The sequence below is a fragment of the Coloeus monedula genome (genome assembly GCF_965178545.1).
Source record: "Coloeus monedula genome assembly, chromosome: 5".
Classification (NCBI taxonomy): domain Eukaryota; kingdom Metazoa; phylum Chordata; class Aves; order Passeriformes; family Corvidae; genus Coloeus; species Coloeus monedula.
Window position 1 is genome coordinate 45,249,757 of NC_138785.1, and position 25,272 is coordinate 45,275,028.

At 39.5% G+C, this 25,272-nt stretch overlaps 1 protein-coding gene across 1 annotated transcript; it reads left to right on the forward strand.

The window, feature by feature from the left end:
* The first annotated feature begins 31 nt into the window (after nt 1-31).
* On the forward strand, nt 32-23,323 carry CNOT7 (CCR4-NOT transcription complex subunit 7). Its single transcript, XM_082281374.1, has 7 exons — nt 32-140; nt 734-940; nt 1,227-1,420; nt 4,325-4,486; nt 10,082-10,226; nt 18,714-18,824; nt 21,611-23,323. The coding sequence occupies exons 2-7, from the start codon at nt 824-826 to the stop codon at nt 21,737-21,739; spliced, it is 858 nt and encodes a 285-aa protein (XP_082137500.1). The 5' UTR covers nt 32-140; nt 734-823; the 3' UTR covers nt 21,740-23,323.
* Nucleotides 23,324-25,272: the final 1,949 nt, after the last annotated feature.

Here is a 25,272-nt window from a genome sequence, read left to right on the forward strand (position 1 = left end):
GGGAAAGGCCGCGGCGCGCGGCGATGATGTAATGGCTTTGTGCGCGCGGCGGCGGCGCCGGGGGCAGCAGTGCTTCCTGCGGCTCGCGGGGGCCGCGCGGGGCCTCCCAGACCCGCCGCGGCCCGGCCGGAGCGCGAGGGGTGAGCGGGGCGGGGCCGCGGGGAGCGGGCGGGGGCACCGGCACGGAGCCCTTCCGAACCCCCGGGCTCTGCAGCTCCTCCGGGCGCTCCCGGGGCCTTTTACGCGCGCGGGGACCCGGCCGATCGTGTGTCGGTGTCCGCGCGCCGCTCGCTGGTTTAGCGCGGCCCTTGGGAGCTGGAGGAGCTGCTCCCGCCTCGGGAGGCCGGCGGCGGTGCCCCTGGGTTTGGCGTAACGCTGGTTTGCCGCTTCGTTCCCTGCTGCACGCAGCCCAGGGATCCGCAGGAACGCGCCCTTCCGAGCCGCGGGGCAGGAGCGCCCGGGGACCCGGGTGTCTCCGGTATCTGTCACTCGTGCGCCTCGCCGGCGTGCCGCCCTTGTGCGAGAAACAGTCGCTAACGAAACTGTAGGGTTTTAGTTTCTGGTGGTACTCTGAGCTCATGGAGCCGGAATTCTTGTGGTTTTCTTGGCTATGTTGCCCTGCTTTTATGAAATCTACAAGGATAAAACGTGGTTGTGGTGCTTAAGCCTTTTTTTTCAGATACCCGAAGAGTAAAAACTTAAACTTTCATGCTTTTCTTTCTTTCTCTCTTAGGCTAAAAAAATAAACAGCTGAAGTCCTCTTTATGAAACCGATCCTTAGTCAAGTATAACTTTTGATATATGGTCTCTAAAGCCCCCCACTATGCCAGCAGCTACTGTAGACCATAGCCAAAGAATCTGTGAAGTTTGGGCTTGTAACTTGGATGAAGAGATGAAGAAAATTCGTCAAGTTATACGGAAGTATAACTATGTAGCTATGGTAAGTGGATGCTTGATGTCTGTCTAGCAAATTACTGCAAAAATCGTGACTTCAGTTGAAGTCAGTGAACTTGTTCGTCCTTTTAGATTGAAAGCATAAGGAAGTCTTAATGATGAATTAATGCTGTATGAACATCTGGATCCTAATCTTTTTTACCTGTTTAAAAGTTGAGTTTACACACAGTACTCTTCAGCTATGAAGTGGTTAGATAATATGTTTTATTGCAGATGAGTAGTGTAAATCTAAATGGTTGTCATGTGTTCAAGTTATAATTCTGCTCTTGCAGGACACAGAATTTCCAGGAGTAGTTGCAAGGCCTATTGGAGAATTCAGAAGCAACGCAGACTATCAGTACCAACTCTTACGCTGCAATGTCGACTTGCTAAAAATAATTCAGCTCGGACTGACGTTTATGAATGAGCAAGGCGAATACCCTCCAGGAACTTCAACTTGGCAATTTAATTTTAAATTTAACTTGACGTAAGTGTTCAATTTCTGTGCTGCTAAACATATGTTTCTGGTCTACTGAAAATGTTTAAATACAATAGCAACTTTGTTATCTATCTGATGGGAATATTGGAATACCATAAATACTCACATAAGGAAAACTTTTATTGGCCAAATATGCTTTCTTTCCTCATTTCTGTGTAGTCTGTCTTGCTGTTGGTAATTTGGTCAAAAATGCTAAGCAGTTTTTAAAAAAAATTGTGAAAGGCATTTTTACTTAGTGCAAGAGTCAGCTCTGTGTTTTCATGTTTGGGGTTTCAGTGTGCTTGAGCCTTAACAGTTTAACTCTTCCTAGTTGTTATAGAAATTACATATTGTTTCTTTACATATTTTAAATGGAAAATACCAACACTTGAAGAAAAAAAAAAGTAAAGTTACCGAAGTGATTAAAAAAGTATGTCAAACGTTACAATTCTGGATTATTTTGTCTCCAGTGTTGGTTAAAAAGCAAGCTGATTTTGACTATATTGGAATAATACCATGAACTTTATTTCATAATGTGATTTTTATCAGTGATAAAACTTTTTAACCATAAACCTCACTTTTTTAGGGGGATTAAACACTTACCTGGTCTCTAATTATATCTTTAGCTGCTGGTTGACAAAGTTACTAGTATCTTGATTTTAATTTTTTTTCCCCTGAAGTAACCATAATTGGTCTGATAGATTTTCATATGTTGAGTATTGAGTATCAGTGCAAACACTTCTCACACACATAAGTGTGTTCAAGCCTTGGGGTTTTTGGCAGTTGTGTTACAAGTTGATAACTGGACAACTTTATATGCATGAGTTGAAACCACAGCCTACAAAGGAGGTTTAGAGAACAGACCTTTGTTTTTTCTGCAGATAAAATGACTCGTTTTCAGAGTAGTTGGGGTTGTTAAGAGGAAAACTGCTGCTCCCTCCCTCTCTGTGCTCTTTTAAACAAGCAGTGCTGTGGATTGTCACAAAAGAGATTGGTCTGAGCAATGACATGCTCTGTCTAGTCTTGTGTAAATTGTCTCTTGAAAGAAAGTAAGTGCAGATTTAATGTTTTGGTATCTCTGATCTTACCTGGCCATATGAATGCTGAGTGGAAGTTACCCATTTTCTTAAATAGAAGAATATATTAATCCTACTAATTATGGGAGAAAGAGGAGTGAATTAATAACTTCCAAACTGTGATCTATAAAGAAGAGTCTGTGCTACACTTTATTTATTTTCTGAGCTTCAAAGGTCTATTTAATATCAAACAACTTAAACCAAAAGTAGTTTTCCATCCATTTGTGCCAGATGCTGTAGAGATAAGGCAGCTTAGTAAAGCAAGATACAGGTAATCACCAAATTACCTTGTTACTAGTTGATGGATGGGGCGGGGGTGATTATACAGAAATATAAGCTTGGTAAGTATTGTGTGAAAAATGAATATTTTTTTTTTTTTTACATGGATGGACAACTTACTTATTTTTGTCTGTTTCTAAACATCCTTTTGGGAAGTGGCACTGTGCCAAGGGTTCTCCTCCTAAAGCAAAACAGCTGTTGGTTGTTCCTAGAAGGTAAATTTTTGTGTGTGTGGTTCCAGCCAGGTCTTGTTTTTAGTGTGCTTTTGAAGAGCATAAATATTTCTCTAATCACACTATGCACCTGATAAGTGCAGAGCAGCAACTAGAATGAAACCACCTTTTTGTTAAATGGTGTGTTAGTTTTGGATGGGTTCTTTATGGAGATAGACAGGTGTTGAGAAGCTGATGGCCTCAAAGCTGGAGAAGTAATGAGCAGCTGTGGGGGGAGGGAGGGAAAAAGATATAACACATCTTGAGGATGTATCTCTATGTTCTAAAGAATGACGACTTGCTATTAGGAATAGGGAATATAGGTCTATGAATGTAATAGTCAAGTTTGATATATTGGTTGTCTTGTCTGGGGTTTTTTATGTTTGTTTGTTTTTTGTTTTGATTATTTTTATTAAAATTTAGGACTGTACACTGAAGAGACTTTGTGGAGTAGCATGTTGTGGATAGCAAAATGAATGTCATTTTCTAAGTAGATTTATGCTTGAATTATTTTATTTTTCTTTATTTAACCATTCTGTGTTTTTGTAATGATGATACAGATGAAACTTTAGGGGGATGATAAACTCCAAAACATGAATTTCAGCAGGAAATCCTTAAGACATCACAAAAAAAAAAAAAGTTGGTGTTAAAGGGAATAAACACAGAGGAAGGAGGGGATCAAACAAATCATAGAGAAATATTTATTTCATCCTGTTAAATTTGAGGTCCAAAATAGGTTTTTAAAGTTGAAACAGGTTGTTTAGAAAGAAAAAGTTAGGTTACCTGAATTCTAAGGATTGACTAGATGGAGGAAGTACTCCATTTCTAATTTTATTGAGAAAGAAATTTTGATGAACGTATGTCTAAACATTTATGTAAGCTGAAATCACAAAAAGCTTTTGGGAAATGTTATCCACAGGACTAACTCAGTACTGGGATCTGGAGTGTGTTGTTCATAGTTCTGTAATGTAATGTGTTAGTGCTTCAGCTGTTACATTTAATTTGTCACAATTCATTTAATTAATACAGATATTTTACCCAATAAGTTCCATAGATCCACTTTAGTCTGTAGGTTGCAAAAGAGTAGTTATAGGTAACTGGAAGGAGGAGGAGGAACTAATTTTTTAATGAAGGTGGTAAGAAGGGAGGTGTTTGGAATGGTGAAATGATAATGAAAGTTTTAAAAAAAAACTTTGAAAAATGGTTGGTTTTGTAATTAACCTGGAACAAAGTCAAATTGCTCCTGCTCTGTGCTAATGAAGTCTGTGGAACGAATAACAAAAAAGAAATGTTACCTCATTGAAGCTTGTAGATCTTGGAAATTTACTTTTCCTCTCTGTTTTTAGAGAAGATATGTATGCTCAGGACTCTATTGAACTGTTGACGACATCTGGTATCCAGTTTAAAAAGCATGAAGAAGAAGGAATTGAGACACAATACTTTGCAGAACTGCTTATGACATCAGGAGTTGTATTGTGTGAAGGAGTCAAGTGGCTTTCCTTTCATAGGTAAATTCTGCATGTTAAGTATTTGAGGTTTCAACCTCAGATTGGTGATTGAATTCTAGAGCTTGGATTTCACTTGTCCTGAGTTTAAGTGCTGTGTATGTAGCCTGTATCTTCGTCAGTAAAACTTAAAAAGTATTTCTGCTGTAATACCTCTAACACCATTTTTTTATTGGAAGAATAGAGGAGACAGGGGTTTTTACTAGTGTTTTTAGCTTTGGTGTTTACACAGTGACCAGAAAACTGAAGCTGAAAAACACGAAACTGTTAAGCCAGCAGGTGGCACTGTACACGTGCAAGTAATAACAGAAACAATGCTAAAAGCAAACTATTCCTAAGCAATCCTTGAGGAAATATTGTTTGTTTCATGAAAGAGAATTATCAGTGAAGAGTTTTTTAATGCACTTTTAAATTTGTTGTAAATCTCCTGCTAATCTGGGCAGATGAAAATTACTCAGTTTGGAAGAAGATCCCTGATAATCCTTATGCATATATTTTTCTGCTTATTCCATCAATGGAATCAATCTCTCAAGTAGAAATAAGAAATGTGAGTGCTAAATCTCTATGAATCTGCCATGATATGAAAGATTTTTGAGTGTTAATACGATTTAACACTTTAAAACATATGCAGTAGTCATTGTTTAGCCAACTATATGCCAGAACTTTTGCAAGCAACAGTGGCTTTAAAGGCTTATTGCTATGTAATGCCCTTGACTTGATGTCTTAAATGCTGGCTTCTAAGGAAGTCAGCAAGGTAAAGCGAATAAACAAGGCTGTAAGCAAACTAGTGTCAGCTAGAACACGCTTATCTTTTATGTTGTGTTGGTGGGTGGTATGTAAATAATGAAATTATAAAAAAATTCTTCATCTGTAAGTATTGGTAGTTAGAGAAGACAAAATCACATGGAATTAGAGAAGTATTTATGCAATAAATGATCAGAAAAATAAGAATTGTTTTGGCAAGGAGTGTGTAACAGTAAGTAGAAGGGTGCATATAAAGTTGTTGCAGAAATCATGGTTTTGATTTGCTTTGTAGAAGGAAGTGTTAGGCTGAGTTTCCAAAGGAGAGAGGTTTAAATGAAAAGGTAGTAAACAAAGAGGGATCCTCTGAGCACAGTTGTCACTTCCATCTTCCACTTACAGCTGTTTCAACTCACAATATGACTCTAATCCTACTCTTGCTATCTTGCTTCTACAGTAACACCTTGGGGAAGAATACTGTAACAAGAATGCCATAAACTTGGTCAAAATAACTACAAAAGCCAAATTAGTAAAATAAGGTTTTTTCAGCTTCTTAAACACAGTATTAGAGCTCTTATGTGTATATTTGTGATTTACACTTGACTACAGTAATATAACTTGGGTGGCTCAAGAGGAGGGGAGGCAGGTTATACATGTAACTGGTGCCTCAGCAGAGAATGCCATGTAGAAACAGCTTCAGCCTCAAACTGGTGTTTTTCCAATATTGCCTGATGACTAAGCACCCTGTATAAGGTATACCTGAGCAATTTCTACGCTAGGAATTCTTTTTAGAGCGTAATTATACTTAGTGTGTGTGATTCCTGACTAATAGGCTGGTTGAAGTGTAGTGCAAGCCATGTGCAGTAATGCCATTTTTCACTGGTGCGACTTATGAAGGGTTTTTGAAATGGCTTTATTGATAGAAGTCCAGTTTCATCTGTGCTAAAATGAGTTTCTGCTGTGGATTTCACTGAAAGTGGCTTTAGAAATCCTCTTAGGACAGCTGTTCAGCAAATGTTCATCAAACACAATTGTGAGTGTTTAAAAGCTTCTGTGCTTTTCCAGACCTTGTTGATATTATACTGAGCACAAAACCCTGGAGTAAGTGGGTTAAGTTCTGAGGAAACCAAAATTGCACAAAGTTATAGAAGAGTATGGGTCATATAAAATGTGCCACAAAGAATAGTGAACAGCTGTTTCTAAATACATCTTTGATTGTGATTATGTTCTGTCAGTGGGAACTTAAGCAGCAGGGCAGTCAGTTGAAAATTTGTTCCATTTAGGCTCTCCACGCAGTAGGTCTTTGACTACTGATGAAGTTGGGCTTGGTAGTTGCTGACTCTGCTATTGCCTCTTTCCTTAAAATGCTTAAATTACCACTAACTCTTACAATTTGAGTCCCATAGTAAGTGGGCAGAAGGAATTACTCCTTTCTCAGAGTGTGATGTTATGGTTTGGTTTTCATTTTCCAGTCTTTGATTTCCTTGAACTTTTATGCAGTTTATTTCTAAGCTCTTCACTTCTCAAATAGTTCTCTTTGCGTGCTTTTTATCTCCGCATTTGATGTAGCTGCCTTGGCATCCTGACATGTTGGCAAATCTGTGTGGACCTGCAGTTCTGTCAGATAGGAGTGAAGAAATATTTTTACTGTCACCAGTTCTTGTGTATTGCAATTTCATAGACAACTTCATCAAATCTTGTGTGTGTGCATGTTAAAATGCATTTGAGTCAATGAGAGAGGAGGGGGAAGCCCTGAATTTATGATTTGTATCACAGTTAAAAGAGCTGTGAGTGCTTGTCACTCTAGCAGGGTAGGAAGGAACAGCTCAAATGCTGATTTTGTGGATGTTCAGCTGACTGCTCTGCTGAAGCTTTGAGTGTCCACTTGTGTACAGCCTCCTTTGTCTACCTATGGAGGGTCTGTGAAAACATGCTTTTTTGAAAACAAAAACCCAGATGCTGGAAAATTCCAAGCTAATGTGTTTCAATGATCATTTGTGTCTAACTGATTTTAGTAAGATTTAATCTGTTGGCTCTTTTCTGTTAGTGTTATAAAATGAACTAAAGCTTTCTCAGCTCTTGCAAGTTTTCATTTATTTCAGGGGCTTGGTGCTTGTGTAGAATTCATTGTTAATTTGCTATCTGAATTGTTTCTTGATAGTAAGGGAAAGAAACAGAGGCATGTTTCATCTTTACTCTTGTATTGTTGCCTAGAGCTGTCCATATTCAGTGAAAAAACAAAACAAATGTCTGTAAGAGTGCTTGTGTTGTATAGCTCTACAGATTGTGTCTCACTTTGCTGAGCAATTTCAGATGATTATATTAGAAATGGTGCAAGATTTTTAAGGCAAGGAAGCCTATGTGCTTCAGGGTATAAACCAACCACTAATCACTGTTAGAGGATTAGAATAAAACTTCTTTAATTAGCAGGTAATTACATAATTGCTCACCGTGGACTTTGTTAGCCTTCTCTTAGCACTCAGCAGTGGCCACTCAAAATTTGTTTTACTATCTTAGTCTTGAATTGGAGTGACAGGTTTTATGTCTGTAACCTTGGATCTGCTACAATCTCCAAGTGAAAAAAGTATGTAATTCTCAATCAAAATTTCTATTTGTAATCACCTGCTCCCTCTCAATATGAATAGTAAAAGCATGTTGGCTTTTCTTTTCTTGAAGTACTTCCTTCTTTAAAGAAATTAGTTTCTTCTTTAAAGAAAAAACATTTTTTTTGAAGACAAGTCAAAAAACCTTTTTTTTGAAGAGGAGTAGTACAAACATGGTTTTTTTCACTTTAAAAGTTTTGATATGTCTGTTACATTTGAGCCTTCAGGATGATCAGTGTTGGGAATTCAGTGAGTTAATAAACTCTAGAGGAGTAAGTCTCCTTAATCCTGAACAGTGATTTTTTTGCATCTTTTTGAACAGCCTTTTTTGCTAATGTGGCTTTTTCTTTTCTTGTTCTGTAGAGGGCTTTATGCTGATGCAGACTTTCCCACCACTTCCCTCCCCCTTCAAATGGTCTAATAAAATTAGACTTCCAAGCTACTGTTTTGCCAAGTTTGCTACAGTTTTTAGTTTGTAAGAGTCAACTTGAAATCTTTCTTTATATTTGGCTCCTTTGCTCCCTGGCCAGTGGCTGTTGCTGTGGAGATTGGAGGGTGGCCAGCACAACTTCAAAGCACCAGATGCAGTGCAGCATTTGTTCAACATGAAATTTCTGCTTAGAGCACTGGAAACCCCCATGGGAGATCTGTAATAGTCTATAGCTATTGTATATCTTGTATTAATGGACTTGTAGAAAACAGTCCATTTACTCCCAATATGTTCCAGGTTTTTCTACCCTCTGTCTAGAAATTAATAGTATAAAGATGGCAGAGATAACCTTATTGTATACAAAAGGTTCAAAAAGTAAACTTATTTGCATTGAGTGTGCAAGTTGAATCCTTGAGCCTACATCAGAAGTCACTGCTCTTCTTCATGGATTCTGAATATCTGCAGGAGCAGTGGTATAGTGCTCTTAACTGATTTGTCTTTTCTATTGCTTATCTCACAATTAAAGATCCTTGTCAGTATTTACCAAATTGCAAAATTCTTGGTTTTGGGCCTGATCCTTGTGTAATCGAGAATGAACACAAAGTCTTAAACTGGAAATTCGGAGTGTGTAGTGGCCACCTGCTCACTTGAATCATCTCTCAGCTCTATGCTAAGGTTCCTTAAATAGAAGAACTGATCGAGCCTTTAGTAGAGGCAGCCTTGCTGTGTGTTTTCATCTTCTTTGTTAGTACAGGCATTTTTTAAATTGTATGTCAGTAAAATCTAGGAACTGATTTGATTCAATGAAAACTTAATAACATGGAAGGGAAAGTATCACTCCTCTGTTTAGTGCATACGTGCATGAGCAGTGCTGCAAGTACAAGGGATCAGAACAGATGAGATTCATGATCAAGTCACGAATAATCTGGTTTGTAATCACTGCCATCCTAGGGAAAAGCATAACTAGTCATCACTGCTTTTTGTTTTGATGTTCAGTCCTGCTTTAATACCTGACATCTGTCTTTCCTGTACTTAACCTTCTTGTTTCCTCTCATAACTCTTTGTAAAAGTACGCTGTTTCCCTCATTCTTATTTCCTCTTCATTCAGTTGAGCTATGGAGGAGGAAGCCTTTCCAAACTCTTCTCTCTACCATGTACCCACTACAATACCTCAGTTTCTTCTAACAAATAAGTACTGCTCAGTTATCTTGCTGCCGCCTGCAGACTTACATGAACACACAAAAAATTTTCCAGCTTACTCTCTCATGGCCTCCAGAAAGAGTAATAGTCTACAAGCTATTAAAGTTTTTAGTTGTCTCTGTGCTGATTTAATTGGAAAAGTTGAAAGACACATCCTCTTCTTTGTTGCTGAGGGTTAAACTTTCCTCCAGGCATAAACATGCATTGGCTCTAGAAACTCATTAATCTTTTGGATTTCAAGAACTGTAGAAGTCTCTCTCTTTCTCAGTTTGTAGTGAGAAACTCCAGTCTATGTGAAAGAAACCAGCTTAGGAGTCTTTCTGATGGAAGTTCTTGTTATCAGATGAAGACTTGGCAGCCCTGCGTTATTTCGAGTTTTAGAGAAACTCCTGTAGGATCTTTTTGCGTCTTCACTTGGCCTTATTCAAACTAAATTAATATGTTTTCTCTGGAGTCTGCAATGGGGCCATTTCCATTGAAGTTTAGTTTTTTTCATAAAAGCTGGTCTTAATGGCACTGAATTCAAGCAGAATATCCTGTCAATGTGCAATGAAGTTTTGATATTAGAAGTGAGAAGGATGCTTGTAAATTACTTGCTTATTTGTTTTTGTTATTAATTTGCAGCGGCTATGACTTTGGCTATCTAATCAAAATCCTGACAAACTCCAATTTACCTGAGGAAGAGCTGGACTTCTTTGAGATACTGCGGTTGTTTTTCCCTGTCATCTATGATGTAAAATATCTCATGAAGAGTTGCAAAAATCTGAAGGTAAGTAATCTGTTAATGGTTTGGAACAAATTTAGAGACAGAGTACCTCATGCTTAAAAATACTTTCTCTATTTTTATTGTCTGGTTTTGCTTTGATGGTACATATTAAGCATTGCTGTCTCAAGCTTTACATATTTAATATTAAAGGCATTGTTAGAAGCAGGCAGGACAACAAACCAATTTTTATAATTCCTTACCAGTTAAAAATATCATGTTGGAACTGTATTTACATTACTTTAATGATAGATGATAAACCCATGTTTGGAATTAATTCTTCATTTCCTTAGCCATGAGAATTGATGGGTCTCATATACTCTTATTTCCTCATTGTGCAGTCCACTAAAGGACTTCAGATACCTAGGCAAAGGTATTTGCAAGGAGATGATGTGTAAGTGTCTTGGGAAGAGAAATGAAGTGAAGAATGTTTCAGATGGCCCCATAAGCAAAGATAAACAACAGCATATGTTCAGGGGCAACATGTGACTTCTAGGAAAAAAAAAAAGAAATAGAAACCGGTGTCTCATGTCAGGCCAGTGGGGCTGCTAATTGGCTTACTCTTTTAGTCATAAAGTTTGGATACCTTATTGGACTGGAGAATGAGTGAGAACTGGAGCTAAGTGTATGAAGGGGGAGACAGCAAGCGAAAGAAATATACTAAAGGCAGTGTTAACAGCTTTACTTGCCAAAGAGCTGTTAATAGTGTGGAGTGCTGCTGGAGTGAGGTGCATCACTCATCTGAGGCAATTGATGATTTGTTGGTTTTACGGAAAGTAATTTAACTCTAGGCTTTCTTAATGAAAACCTGCAGGAAGAAGAGAACACTCACCTTAGTAAAACCAAATCCTAACTAAGGAATGGCTTTCCACTTCATCGTGCTGAACTACTGATCTGTGTGCTGTTATTAGTCCTCTGTTTTTTTCTGAGATGAACTAGCAGAGTGTGTCACTTTGAGCAGTAGCCTGCTTTTGTGGGAAGTAAATCGTGTGAATCCTTTGTTAATCAAATTAATGTTGAAAATGTAGATGACCCTTCCAATTAGTAAGAAAAATGTACTTATTTGTGTTCATATACAGTTGTTATTGGTATAATCATCTGGGCAATTGGCTGTGTATTAGAGGACATCTTAAAAATACTTCTTCTCCACAGAGGCCAGGAGCAAAAATTAAATGCTCCTAAACTTTAGGAAGCTTAAATTGGGGGTGGGGGAGCCCTTCTCAAAATGTCCTCACTTTCTCCCTCCCAGTGAAGCGAAGTAGAGCATCTGGTGCCTATCTGGTGACACAACGCAAGAACAGAATGTATGTTCCAAATTGAGTGACATAGAAAAAGTGACAAATTGATGTTCCATGTCACCATTCAGAGGTGACATTGCCAGTGGGCTTGGGAAAGAGGGTATTGTAGTTTCTGACATAATTAAGGCATAGTTGTGTGTAACCTGCATTGTTTAGAGACCCTAAGATTTTTTTGGAAGACAAGAAGAACCTTCACAGGTCTTATTTTGGCAAGCCATAAGAACAAGGGTGATTTTTTTTTTTTTCAGAGCTGAATATGTAGGTCAGCTTTCCTGCAGTAAATTTTGATCCACTCACCTAACCTGCAGACTGATAGTGACAACAGGGGAAGGGAAATGGACTATCTTACCCCTCCATACTTACCAGTGATGAAATTATGGTGGACTTGAACTGTACTGAGAGAAGCTGCCTGAAACAAATTACTAAACATTCAGTGTTGTAACTCTAAAAATGCATATGCTGTCTCCTAATGTGTGTCACTTTCAATCTTTATTAAATTGCAGTGAACTGAACAGCTGTGCAGGTGTCTTTTATTGACTTGTCTAAGTTATTTTTTGTATGATAGTCACTGATCTGCTGTAGGTCCACCACTCTCTGCCCCTACACACCCAAGAAAGATTCTTGGCATTGGAAAGAGAAATAGGCTTCAGAATTGGAAACTGTTTGATGCCTTTTTTGTGGAGTTAAGTACACTGTGAATGTGCAGTATGTTATTATGACTTTACTGGTATGCAGATTGAGAGTTGAGATATTAATGTACTATAGGTTAAACTCTTGCTTATTGTCTAAAAATCTTTTTATGTAGACAATTCTAAACCTTTTGATAGTAGTGGCAATCCTAAGTAATGTAGATTGGTAGACCTTGTTGGAAACTTGATTTTAATTTTAATTTGTACAGAACAATAAGCTCTGGGACTGCCGTGAAGTGAGAGTTTGAAGTAGATTTGCTGTTGACCGTGGCTGTGTGATTCTGTAAATTATTCTGTGGCCTTTTTCTTGGAAGGTTGATACTCTGAAAATTTGGAAAGAATTCATCCTTCTCCGAGAGAGAAGCATACCTATCTGGAGTGCAAAAGGCTTACCTGAAAGAGAATCTCAATAACCTATTTTTTTTCTTTTCTGTCCAGCCAGGACAGGGTGAGTTTTTGCAGTAGCCAGGATGGGGCATAGCTAGGACATGGAGGTCCTTCTGTGACATCTCACATCATTTTCTGGGTATGGGGGTAGCGCTGGCTTCTGGGTTAGGGTAGTGTGGTAGAGGGAGTGATCAGGTATTGTCAGGGGTTTCTGTGGGTGAGCAATAATGTTTATTTTCTTGCACACTCTATCATTAGTATTGTTGCTATTTCTGTTTGTTTTCTTATCTCGCTGCTGTTTTCCAGTAAATTGTTCATATCTCAACCCATGATCTTCCCTTTTTGTGCCTCCAGTTCTCTCCAGTCTGCCACAGGAGAGGGGCAGGGAGAGGGGGGGAGTAAGTGAGCGGCACAGTGTAGTTTGAAGTGGTTTCAGTGGGAACACTAAATTCGAGAATACCATTCCTAAACCATGACAGCCTTACTTGGCACCCAGTGTGGGGCATGAAGGGTTGAGATCTGACCAGAGAAGGTTGGAAACAAATTTCATCTGAGCATTAGATCTATTGGATTCAGAGCCAGTGGTTGCAATGTTGCTTGGTCTGTTTGTGTGAGTGTGCTACCTAACCCTGTATATGTTTCTATATATGTACTATGTGCCCATCAGGGTGCTCTTTTTCAGATCAAGATTGCTTTGTTGATGTATTGTGGGTTATTAGTTTATGACATGATAACATCAAGGGCAATGATGTTATGTTGGGATGTGTATTCAGTGCTATTCTCCTACCCTTACCTTGGGTGCTACCTCTGGGAGTCCATTACTAATTTTATCTAGTCTTAGAGGAGGACAGGAGAGGATAGCTTTCCCCAGCTTTTCACTACCTTTTTCTCCTTCAGGCCTGTTAGAATAACTTTTGAGAATTTGGAATTTCCTTTGGATGTTACGGAAAACATGCTCTTGTTGCTATGTCAGCTGTGTCTCTTCAATGTGGTCTAAACCATGTACTGACCATGTCTATTTAGGACACCATGTCTATTTAGGACAGAGATTTCTAGGAAGGTCAATCAGAGATCTGTCCTGAGGGAGGATAGTCATGAGTAGCATGGAATGTGGAATAAAATGGGCCATTTTTTGGGAAAATTCTCTCCTCCAATGGTTTGAGAGTATGACTACAGGACCCTGATAAAGTGACAGAATATTTGCAAGAAGAATGCCATGGCAACTCCATAAAGAATCAACTTGTTCAAGTGTGCTGGCCTCTAGCTGCTCTTTACTGGACATAGTTCAATGCTAGACAGGGAGGAGGAGGAAAGCAAATCAACAGGCACTGTGACCACTCAAACTTCAGCTGAACTAGAAGAACAATTTGTGCTGGTAACAGTCACACCTACACAGAAAAAGAAATTCAGGACCAAATCAGTTTGCATAGTGAGGGATAAATAGGAAGTCAAACTCTCACAACAGGAGGAAGAGGCAGGGCCAGAGATAGTCACTCAATTCTTATCCCTGGGTGAGCTAAGTGAAAAGATTTCAGCCGCCAGTCATGAAAGTTCCTGGTGAGCTGGCTGCTCTGACACTGGAATATCATGGCCCATGATATGAAACTAGATGGTAGTGAAGCCAAGCAACTGGTCTCCCTATCCTGGTGGGGATTTGGGAAGAGGACAGAAGCTCTCAGCATCTGGAGGAGACTTCTGTCAAGTGTGAGAGAAAGGTATTCTCTCATGGATGATCTAGTGGTGTGCCCAAGCAGGTGCAATGGCATGGAGAAAGATATCCCGTACCTGAGAGAATTAGTTGTGCTGGAGGTGATCTGTAAGGATTCAAATAAGGAGTCCCCTGTAGATCCAGATAAGGTCCATTGTACACAATCCATGTGGCAGAAGTTTGTACGGAGCACTCCGTTGTCATTCGCCAACTCATTGGCATTGATGTCAATGAAAGAAGAAAAAGCAGTGCTTCAGGTGACTATCTGCCGCCAGTAATATGAAGATCATCTCTTTTCCCCCTTACCAACCTGCTCCTTGGCTGTGGAAAGACAGATTCAAAAGACTTGAGCAAACTGGAGAGATGTCCCATGCCCCGCCAGTATGGACCAGAGTATCTGCTATTGGGAGCAAGTGCCCTCCTGCTCAAGAGAGAGGGGTACACATCACAAGGTAACCTGTGGTTTTACCTGCGTGACCACGGAGAGGACATGAGGAAGTGGGATGAAAAACCCACCTCTGCCCTAGCAGCATGGGTACATGAGTTGAGAGGAAGAACAGCCACCACAGGAAATTCTTCAAGGATAAATGCTGCTCCAGTTTCCAGTGGGCAAGTCCTGAGAATTAGAAGGGCTGATGTTAGTTCTGATCCTCTCAAAGAGACCTCCAGTTCATATTGACAAGTAACCCACATGTACTATGACCACAACCAGTGAGGTGGAGAAAAGAGACAACTGGATCTATTGGACTGTGTGCATCCGATAGCCTGGTGCATCAGACTCGGGAGATTATATAAGGCTTTAGTTGATGCCAGCACCAAATATACCCTGGTGGCATCGAGATAGTAAGGGCAGAATCCGTTTCTATTTCTGGGGTAACAGGTGGATCCCAACAGCTGACTGTACTGGAAGCTGAAGTGAGCCTGACTGGGAGTGGTGGTGACAAAAATGCCCCATTGTGACTGGGCCAGATGCTCTGTGCATCCTTGGCATAGATTACCTCAGGACCCAGAAGGGCATTGTTGGGCTTTTGGGATAGCAGCTGTGGAGACAGAGGAAATTAAGCAGCTGAATACCTTGCCTAGTTTCTCAGAGGACTCTTCTGCTTTGGGACTGCTGAGGGTCAAAAAACAACAGGTACCAATCACACAGTGATGCACAGCAGTGCACCGTCAACAATTCTGCACTGACCGGGACTCCGTGACCTCCATCCATGAGATAATTCGTGAACTGGAGAGCCGAGGAGTGGTCAGCAAGACTCGCTCACCCTTTAATAATCCTATATGGCCTATTGAGAGTGGACTATCATTGCCTGAATAAAGTCACATCACCAGTAAGTGCCACTGTGCCGGATATGCTGAAACTTCAGTATGAACTGGAGTCGAAGGCAGCAAAGTGATACCACCATTGATATTGCTAATGCATTTTTTCCCATTCCTTTGGCAGCAGAGTGCAGGCCCCAGTTTGCTTTCACCTGGAGAAGCATCCAGTACACCTGGGTCTGACTGGCCCAGGAGTGAAAACAAAGCCCCCACCATTTGTCATGGACCAATCCAGACTGCACTGGAAAAGAGCAAGGCTCCAAGAACACTTGAAGTACATCGATGACATCGTTGTATGGGGGAACATGGTAGAGGAGGTTTTTGATAAAGGGGAGAAAATAAACCAGATCGTTGTGAAGGCTGGTTTTGCCATAAAGCAAAGTCAGGTCAAGGGATCTGCCCAGGAAATTCAGTTTTTAGGAGGAAAATGGTGAGATGGATGTCATTAGATTCCAGTGGATATGGTCAACATAGCAGGTAGATCCCCACCAACCAGCAAGAAAGAAACACAGGCTTTCCTAGGTGCTGTGGGTTTTTGGTGAATGCATATTTCAGATTACCGTCAGATTATAAATCCTCTGTATCAAGTGACCCAGGAGAAGAATGATTTCAAGTTGGGTCCTGAACAACAACAAGCTTTTGAACAAATTAAATGGGAGATTGTTCATCCAGTAGCCCTTAGGCCAGTCTGGTGTTTCACACTGGACAAGGTATGAAATACGTGCTTTACACTGCAGCTGAGGAGAATGGTCCTCCCTGGAGCCTCTGGCAGAAGGGACCTGGAGAAACTTGAGGCTGACCTCTGGGTTCTGGGGTTGGGGATACCAAGGATTGGAGGCCTGCTACACCCCAATTGAAAAAGAAATCCTGGTATCTTACGGAGGCGTTTGAGCTGCCGCAGAAGCGATTGGCACCAAAGCGCAGCTCCTTTTGTCACCCCAGCTACCAGTGCTGGTCTGGATGTTCAAAGGGAAAGTCCCTTCCACGCATCATGCGACTGATATCATGTGCAGTAAGTGGATTGCGCTGATTTCAAAAATAGCCTCATAGACACCTGGGCCAGAGAGCATGGTACGGAGTAGGTGTATCATATTTCCTATCATGCACCAGCCTCTGGGAAAATTAAATGGTACAGTGGACTGTTAAAAACATTGAAAGCAATGGGTGGTGGAACTTTCTAACAGTGGACTCTACATTAAGCAGAGGCCACCTGGTTAGTTAACACCCAAGGTTCCACCAGTTGAGCTGGCCTTGCCCAATCAAAACCTCCACATACCACAGAAGGGGATAAATCTCCATTGTGCATATGAGCAACATGTTAGGGAGGACAGTTTGGATTAGTCCTGCCTCAAGCAAAGGCAAACCCATCCATGAGATTGTTTTTACTCAAGGACCTGGGTGCACATTCCCCACAGAGGGATGGGGAAATGTGATATGTACCTCAAAGGGATTTGATTTTTAGGTAAGAACAGTTTGTAATGTTGCATTGTATAATATTGGTTGCTGAATGCCACTGCCACTGTATGCCATAACTGCTGTGGCCAGTGAGTACGGAGTGGTCCAGATACACTGCTTCTGAGCTTCTGATGCAGTTTGCAATGAGCTGACAGCACACCAGCCCTCCTACCCTGGAAGGCATCTAGGATAGATAAAACCCACAATAACGGACTAAATTAACAGGCGTCTCAGAGGGAAGGCCATTGACTATGGAAATTACACCTGTGTTTGTGTGCACGTATATGTGTATATAGTTGGAAGTTATAAGATTTGAACATGACATAGATAATATAGAACAGGGGATGGACAATGTCCTGGTTCCAGCCAGGACAGGGTGAATTTTTGTAGTAGCCAGGATGGGGCATGGCTAGGACCTGGAGATGCTTCTGTGACACCTCACATCATTTTCTGGGTATGGGGGAAGGGCTGGCTTCCAGGTCAGGGTAGTGAGGTGGCAGGAGTGATCAGGTATTGTTGGGTGTTTTTCTGCTGCTCAAGACAGACTAAAACTAGCTATAGCAGTACTAGGTTTTCATGTTAGTTTGTAGGTGTTACTTGGGAATGTAATTATTGAAGCTTCTATCTTTTTAAACAAAAACCTGGACCCAAATCTGTTGCTGTAAGATTCACAGGAATTTTCATAATGTATGATCTGATTTTCAGTTTGGACTCCTTTATAGCTCTGTGAGTTTTAATTTTGACTGTTATGCTTTTGCCTCTTATTGCTTCCCTTCCTGTACTTGAAACAGGTTAAGAGTGCAAGGGAAGGTGAACTCTAGGCATACTTTATTTAAAAGCATTGCTTCTGTGCAACATTTTTGCCTTGCAAAGCTTATGGCTGCGCTAAGGATTCTATCTTTTTTTTTTTTTCTTTTTAATCTTTCTAGATCTTTAAGAATGTGCATGTGCTTTAGTCTTGCTAGTAGCTTTATAGCTTAATGAATTAAAAAAGGCATTTTTTTACTATCATGTGCTCACAGCATTAAAAGATTGTGGTTACAGTATTACATGTCTGTCCTTCTCCTGATCAGTGTTACCTATGTAAAACCAAACCAAATTCTGACAGCTTTGCTCTCACACGTAGAAGCAATTACTATTTTGGAGAGGACACTAAAGTGATGTTTATTTAGTCACTTTGCAGTTAAGGGGATAGTTTTTCACATAAGCTTATTGAGAAGAAAATTTCTTTCAAAACTGGAGAAATTTACCTTTTAGAGAAGATGGATTTGCGGCTTTGGTGTGTTCTCTACAGGTTCATAGTCTGTCCTTTTAAAGCATTGTGTCAACAGTCATCTTGAAGGAATTGTTAAGTAATGACATCTGGTTACTGGAAAAGCTGGAACATAAGGAGTACTAGTTTTTGGTTGCAGATTCTGCTTTATTTAGTCAATACTGACACAGAATATTGATACTGTTTGATACCGAAGGTTTTATTCTCCCGGTATGCATTTATCTAGTATAATGACTGTTTCAACTACTGTGCAGATACTAAAATATGCCTGTATAGCCTGTGTAAAAGACTTTCCCAAATATAGCTGTTTAGTTTTCTAATTTAAATTTTTTCAGCATTCAACAAAAATGTTTTCTTTTTCAGGGTGGATTACAAGAAGTGGCTGAGCAGTTAGAGCTGGAAAGGATAGGACCACAGCATCAGGCAGGATCCGATTCTTTACTCACAGGAATGGCCTTTTTCAAAATGAGAGAAGTAAGTGAATATACTGTTTTTATTGCCATGATAGTAATGTGCTGTGATAGTCTCATGGAATTGCTGATTCTGGTAAGTCTCTGGTATTTTAAGGAGGTCTCTGAGGGGTCTCAGGGGTCAATCTTTTCTTCACAAAAATAAGACCATCTGTATTTTCACCCAAGTAAGTGTGAACCAGCCTTACTGATTCCCTGCTTTGCTGCTTTGAGTGAGTATTTCTTCCCAATTCCAGCCTAGGCCCGACTTTTGGATTTTTTTGTGAAGTTTTGGGGTGTTTTTTTCTTCACCTGTTTTGCAGAGTGCCTTTTTTTAGGTGGCTGCTGCAGTGAGTTAAGAACTGCTGAAGCCAGACTCTTTTCTGGGCGACTGTACTCAAGCCAATGGGTTTTTTTTGGGTTTTTTTGAGCTTTTGCTCAGTGTAATATCTAGCTGATATGTACTGCTGCTTGTGGCAGGCTGGGAGGTGGAGAAGGAGTGTTAACTAACCACTTCTAGCTAAACTTTCAGGCTAGAGGTATATGAAATAATGACTTACAGGCTGCTTTGGAGATTTTCCATGCATTTGTTTTTCCTCACCATTGAGTGAAACACAGTTTAACTAAGGTTCTAAAAGATTATATACTGGTCAGTTAATTCAAAGTTTACAGCAAGTACAGTCAGGTCTTACAAGTTTCATATTTCCTTGCTACTTGTCTGCATACAACAGGAAAATATTAGGATATTTTGCATTAGCAGAACAATCAAATGTCAAACAGGCCTTTTCTGGAAAGCAGTTGCACTGAACAAATGCTAGTGCATCAGAGCATGGCATTCTTCCAGCCATTCAGTGTCATTTACCATGTCAAAATAGATGACAATATCAAACCTTATCTTTTAATCATGGTAAGTACTATCTGCTGAAGTCCACCTTCTGGAATCCAGCCTTTTGTATGAAGGAGCAAATGGCCACAAGATTGTGACAAATATTAGTGACACAGCAGGTGAATAATAAAGAATGATGGTTTAAGCTGGTTTGCTCATCCTAACACTCTGTTCTGCCTCTGCTGGAACTGTTACAGTTGTCAAGCAGGTCATGGGCTACAGATGCAATAAAAAGGATTACAATTCTGGTATGACCCAAACCCAGACAGCTACCTGCTGTCTGCCCTGTATTGTTAAACTTTCACTCTTGAATTTGAAGCAAAATCCAAAGCAAAGAAAGGGAATCATATGATAATCATGCTTAAGATACAGCCTTTCTAGCTAGTTTTCTAGAGTAAAGGTTCAATCAAACCTATGATAGTTTTTTTAATGAGATGCAGTTTGTGTTAAGTGGCAAACTGGTTGAATTTACTTAATAAAAGCTTTTACCAGAAGTAGAAATCACTGAGGGTTTTTCAGTGCAATGCACTTGCGTAATTAAGTCAACAGACATGGACTGAGAATGATTTTTTTTTTTTCCTCAGTACTTATAAATACTCTGCAAATACAGCACTTCTAAATAAGAACACAGTAGTAAGCAGAGAGAAATACATTTAATGTAGATTTTTAAAGCCTTTTCAGCAGAATTCAGTGTTTAAAAATATATTTCTGAGTAAAAAGACTTTATGGTGCTTTTAGAGGTGCAGCATCTTGTTACTAATTGCTGTGAAGGAGATGGAACTTGGTTGCTGGGTCTTGGAGTGCCAGCCAAAAAAGTTACTGATCCTCTTCTTTCCATCAGGAATACTTAAATAACAATACTACAGGAGTAGAGTTGTTGTTTTGGGCTTTTCCTACCTGTTTTATTTCATTAAGAATTGCTGGGGACTGTAAAACTTTTAATTAAAGTTTCTGTTTCCTAGAGTACAGAACTTTCCATCCTGACTGTGCTGCTAAAAGCAAAGCTTGAAGGGAGAAGTTTTGAGCTGTGTGGTATATACAGGCTTCCATGTTTAGATGGTGTATTGCACCCATTTTGTTCCTGCATACTTCTGCTTGTCTTAGATTTCTGATATTGGTGATGACTCAGAATGTGGACCACTGGGGTGTCCAGGATTGCTGTGAAGGTTTTAGGGGAAACAATGTTCGTTTGCGTGTGTCTTCTTAGTTTTGGAAGACAATTTGTGATTTTGTGCTTGAAAACCTAAGTCTGAAAGGCTGAGTATCAGAATATCATAGTGTTTGTCTTCCACTGAAAGGTTCCATTTGCAATTTAGACTTGTAATGTGTAAATGCAGTCTTGGTACAAAATTTTGCTGTTCCTCATTAAATGACATCCTGCTCTGTGAGGAGCTGAAAATGCGTCTTTCTGCATTTCTCTAAACTCTATAATGGGTTTTATGGTCATCTTCCCTACCCCCAAACCTATATAATATAAATCAGGACATATCTCTATTTCAAGACAGAGTGTGGTGAAAACTTCACACTGAGGAGAGGTAAGGGAACGGGCACTAATGATGGAAGATAAGCATATGCCTGTTGTAAGAAGCACCACAGAAATCAGGTGGAGAAATACATTTGTTGCACTTGCATATGAGTGATGACTAATAATACAAAATTGTGAAAACATTGCATTTGGCCATTTAATTGGGAGAGGTGCACAGGAAGACTAATTGTATTTCTTGACAGATTTAAATAATTGTGTCAAATAGCACATTGGGATAATGTGTTGAGATTGTGTGTTATTACACTAATTATATCATTTTTTGCACCTTGGGATTTGATATCTTATTTTAAAAGAAAGTAATTTTAAAGCCTTTCTAAAGTTCTGTTGAAACCAAACCTTTTCTTTTGCAATAATTCATGTCTCTCTTTTAACTTTTTAGATGTTCTTTGAAGATCACATTGACGATGCCAAATACTGTGGCCACTTATACGGTCTTGGTTCGGGGTCATCTTATGTACAAAATGGCACAGGAAACGCTTATGAAGAAGAAGCCAACAAACAGTCATGACATGAAATGAAAGGCTGTCTTTTTGACCTCCACATGCTTGTATATAGGTTTTATCTCTGGTTGAACCCCTTGGACAATTAAGGCTTGCCCCCCCCCCTCCCCCCTTTCTCAGCACACTTTCTTTTCTGCCTTTCTATGTACTAAACTTGACTGTTCCTATCACAGGTTTTGATCTTAATATTGATACATACAATTTTCTGGGTTACATTTTGGCCTCTTAAAAAGCCTGTTTGTAAAGAAGCATGTATAGGATCAGTGTGGCAGAGAGAAGGGGAAAGTTGAATCATAATGAGTATTCTGGTAAACCTACCTACATTGTTATTCCAGTTGTCTTTCCCGTCCCTTCTCTAAATTAATTGGCTCTGATTATAACTAACTTCCCCCTTTATGTCTGTTCCTTCCAGTATGCAGGCGTTTTAGCTATTCAAGATTGTGGACCATCAAATTTGCACTTTAGAGAGCGACTCTGACTCAGATCCTCTGTTTTATTTGAAGTTTGTTTTGGTTTTTTCTTTTGCCCTCAGCTAGAAAGCAATCACCTGCCAAGTTCAGCAGCTTCAAGCTGTATTTCTTTGGTATCTCAACCCACACAACGGGACTTATTTGCTGCATAATCTCCATTTATTCAAGCAAAACAAACTACTGAAATCATAGTAATTGCTCTTACTTTCCTAGTGCTCGGTCATCTTCCAACACATCCTGCACATGTCAACTGCTGGTTGGCCTGCTGCTTTAAAACCGCTCTGTGATGGGGGAAAGAGGCTTGAAAAAACAGCTTTACACCCTTCAGGAAAAGAACAGCTATGAGTTTAGCCTTTTTGCCATTAAGCTGAGAGTTGAAGGATATTGGAAAAGTGGGAGTCTTGTAATGGCACACTTCCCTTGATTAACCTCGTGGCTTTTATTCTAGTAATGTACACCTCAGATATTTTTTATGGAAGTCATATTTATTATGTACTTGATTTCATGATTTTTGTAAGTCAGTTTAGTTGAAGATAAACCCCAAAGATCTGATAAAATAGTATTTAATTGAATTATTGAATTTGAAGGACAATTGAATCATGCTTTTTTGTAGTTGTTACAAAGACAGATGTTACAGATATTTGTTGTAAGACAACAAAATATAAATAACTTACAGCTAATAAAGTTACCTGAGGAGTGTAATGCTAGTTTATTTTTGAGTATATCTTACAATATATTTTAGATATATTGTTTTAAAGGACCCTAAAGTATGTTCTTAACTCTGCATAGCATATATACAGAGCAGTTGTGCAGGAAGGATTTTTGGTATTGAATAGCTAAATACTAGCCTGAAATGATGGAATGCGTGACATTGTGTGTCTGTGCGTGTGCGCGCGTACGTGTGTTTGACACGGAAATCAATGGCAGGAAAATCTCCAAATGTTCACCAATTACTCTGTTTTATCTTGTACTTAAAAGCAAAAAATCAAACACCTTTTTCTCATTGAATTATGATGATGTAACTGGGCGGTCCTTTTTAAACAAGTAATTTGCATAACAGAGGGTATTTGTTTTTAAAGCTTTTGTAAATAAAGGCCTAAGAAATGTTTTCTTACATAACAACAGACTGGTGGTTTTGTTGCAAAATTTTTCCTGGGATGTGATTATTTAGTCAGTTCAGCTCTGTTTTGTTAGGCATGATAGTTCTCTTCTACGTGCTTTTAAAGGGATCTTAACTTGGTGCTCCCTGACTGATTCCACATTCAGAGCAGAATTGTGTTCATGTGTTTCCAGTCATTTAATTCTTAACTGTCCTGAATTGCAAGAGTGGTGATTGCAATTTACTTCTGAGGCGTCCTAATCCCATTAGTAATTTTATATCATTATGCATTAGATGATGGTGACTTGTTTTAACTTCAGTTGTCTTTAGCTTTAAGGCAGTGATAGTGAAAGCAGGATGAATTCTTACTGTGGCCTCCAGGGAAGGTCTGCATACACATGTAATGAAGAACCCCTGAAGTTTGATGCATTTGCTTTAAAGTAGTAGCTTTGCCTAAAGCATGTGGATACAGCAATCTCGTTAACTTGAGCAGAATGACTCTTCGAAGGACTTTAATGGGTTTTCGTTTTGAAGTAACTTTTTAATCGAGGATCAAAGGAAGTTTTTAGAGCCTTCTGAATGTGTGCCTACAGTAAAAGTTCCAGTGCCGATGGGGATGTGCTTTTGAAGTGACTGCTGAACATCCCGTATACTGTGCTGTGTTTTTCTTTTCTTTGCTTCCTGTCATAGAATCATAGAATGGTTTGGGTTGGAAGGAACCTTAAAGATCATCTAGCTCCAACCCCCCTGCCATGGACAGGGACACCTTCCCACTAGACCAGTTTGTTCCTCTAGACCAGTGTTTGACTTCAAAGAATTCTACTCTTGAGTTTTTTTCCAGTAACAAAAGCTTTTCTCAAAAGCCACTGGTCAGCATGAAACAGATTATGCTTTATTCTGTGAGAGAACTCTTGGTCTGATCACTGTGGTATGTTGAGAGTTGATTGCAGCTTGGGAGACATCTGTGCATCATTCATTTTCTTAGCAAAATTAGGTTTAGTTTCCATTAAGGAGTGATTTAAATTGTGAATTGTAGAGATTATGAAAGAAGTAATTTCTTATGTGTAGGGCCATTATGTGTAAACTTCAGAGCCTGAAATCTGTTTCCAAAGTGGCCAGCTTTAATTGCTTTTGCAAAAATTTATCTGCAGGCACAGTTCCAGCTGTCTAGGCATGCACCTTTTTGTTCAGAGACAAGAATTCTCTTTCTAGCCTCTGCTTCTCCCAGTCCATTTAAAATACATGGTTGTTGAGTAGTTTGTCAGAAGAAATGCAGTATCAAAACCTGTTATATTTGATCTTTCTATTTTTAATCCACTTGTATTTTTGGCTTCTGGAGTCAGATGAGTGTTCCAGGAACCTTATGTTCTCTGTCACTATTTTTTTTAATGTATATAATTTTTATTTTAAGCATTTAGTTCCTTTCCTCATTGAAAATAGGCAAGAAGCATCCTTGAGGTGGAGGAAAATAGGTCTGGAACACATTGAGATTATTTAAGGCTTTTTCCCATATGAATTTGTTGATGACCTGTAACCTCTGACATTCAAGAAATTTCTCTTACCTTATCTGACTGGTTACTCCATGCTCAAGAATGGTTCATTCCCTTATTCAGAAAATCCAAGGAAAGTAGCAGGAAGCCTGCAGTCTTGAACAAGGTGCTTCTGATTCAACTCAAAACACAGGAAGGTAGAAGCAGGACATATGAAATTGTCTGAAGTGAAGTCTGTGCAAGGGTTGGTTTAAAAAAAGCAAGGTCCATCTGAAGTTGATTTCAGTGAGGGACAAGAAAAGCTTGTACAGGGACATCAGGAGGAATGTGACACTACTGCTAAATGGGGGCAGGAGACTTACTTATAAAGGACATGGAAAAGGCCAAGGTGTACTCAATGCCTTCTTTGCTTTGGTTTTTACTCTTGGGGACCTGCCCTTAGGAATCCCAGGTCCCTAGATGCCTAGCAAAGCTGGAATAAG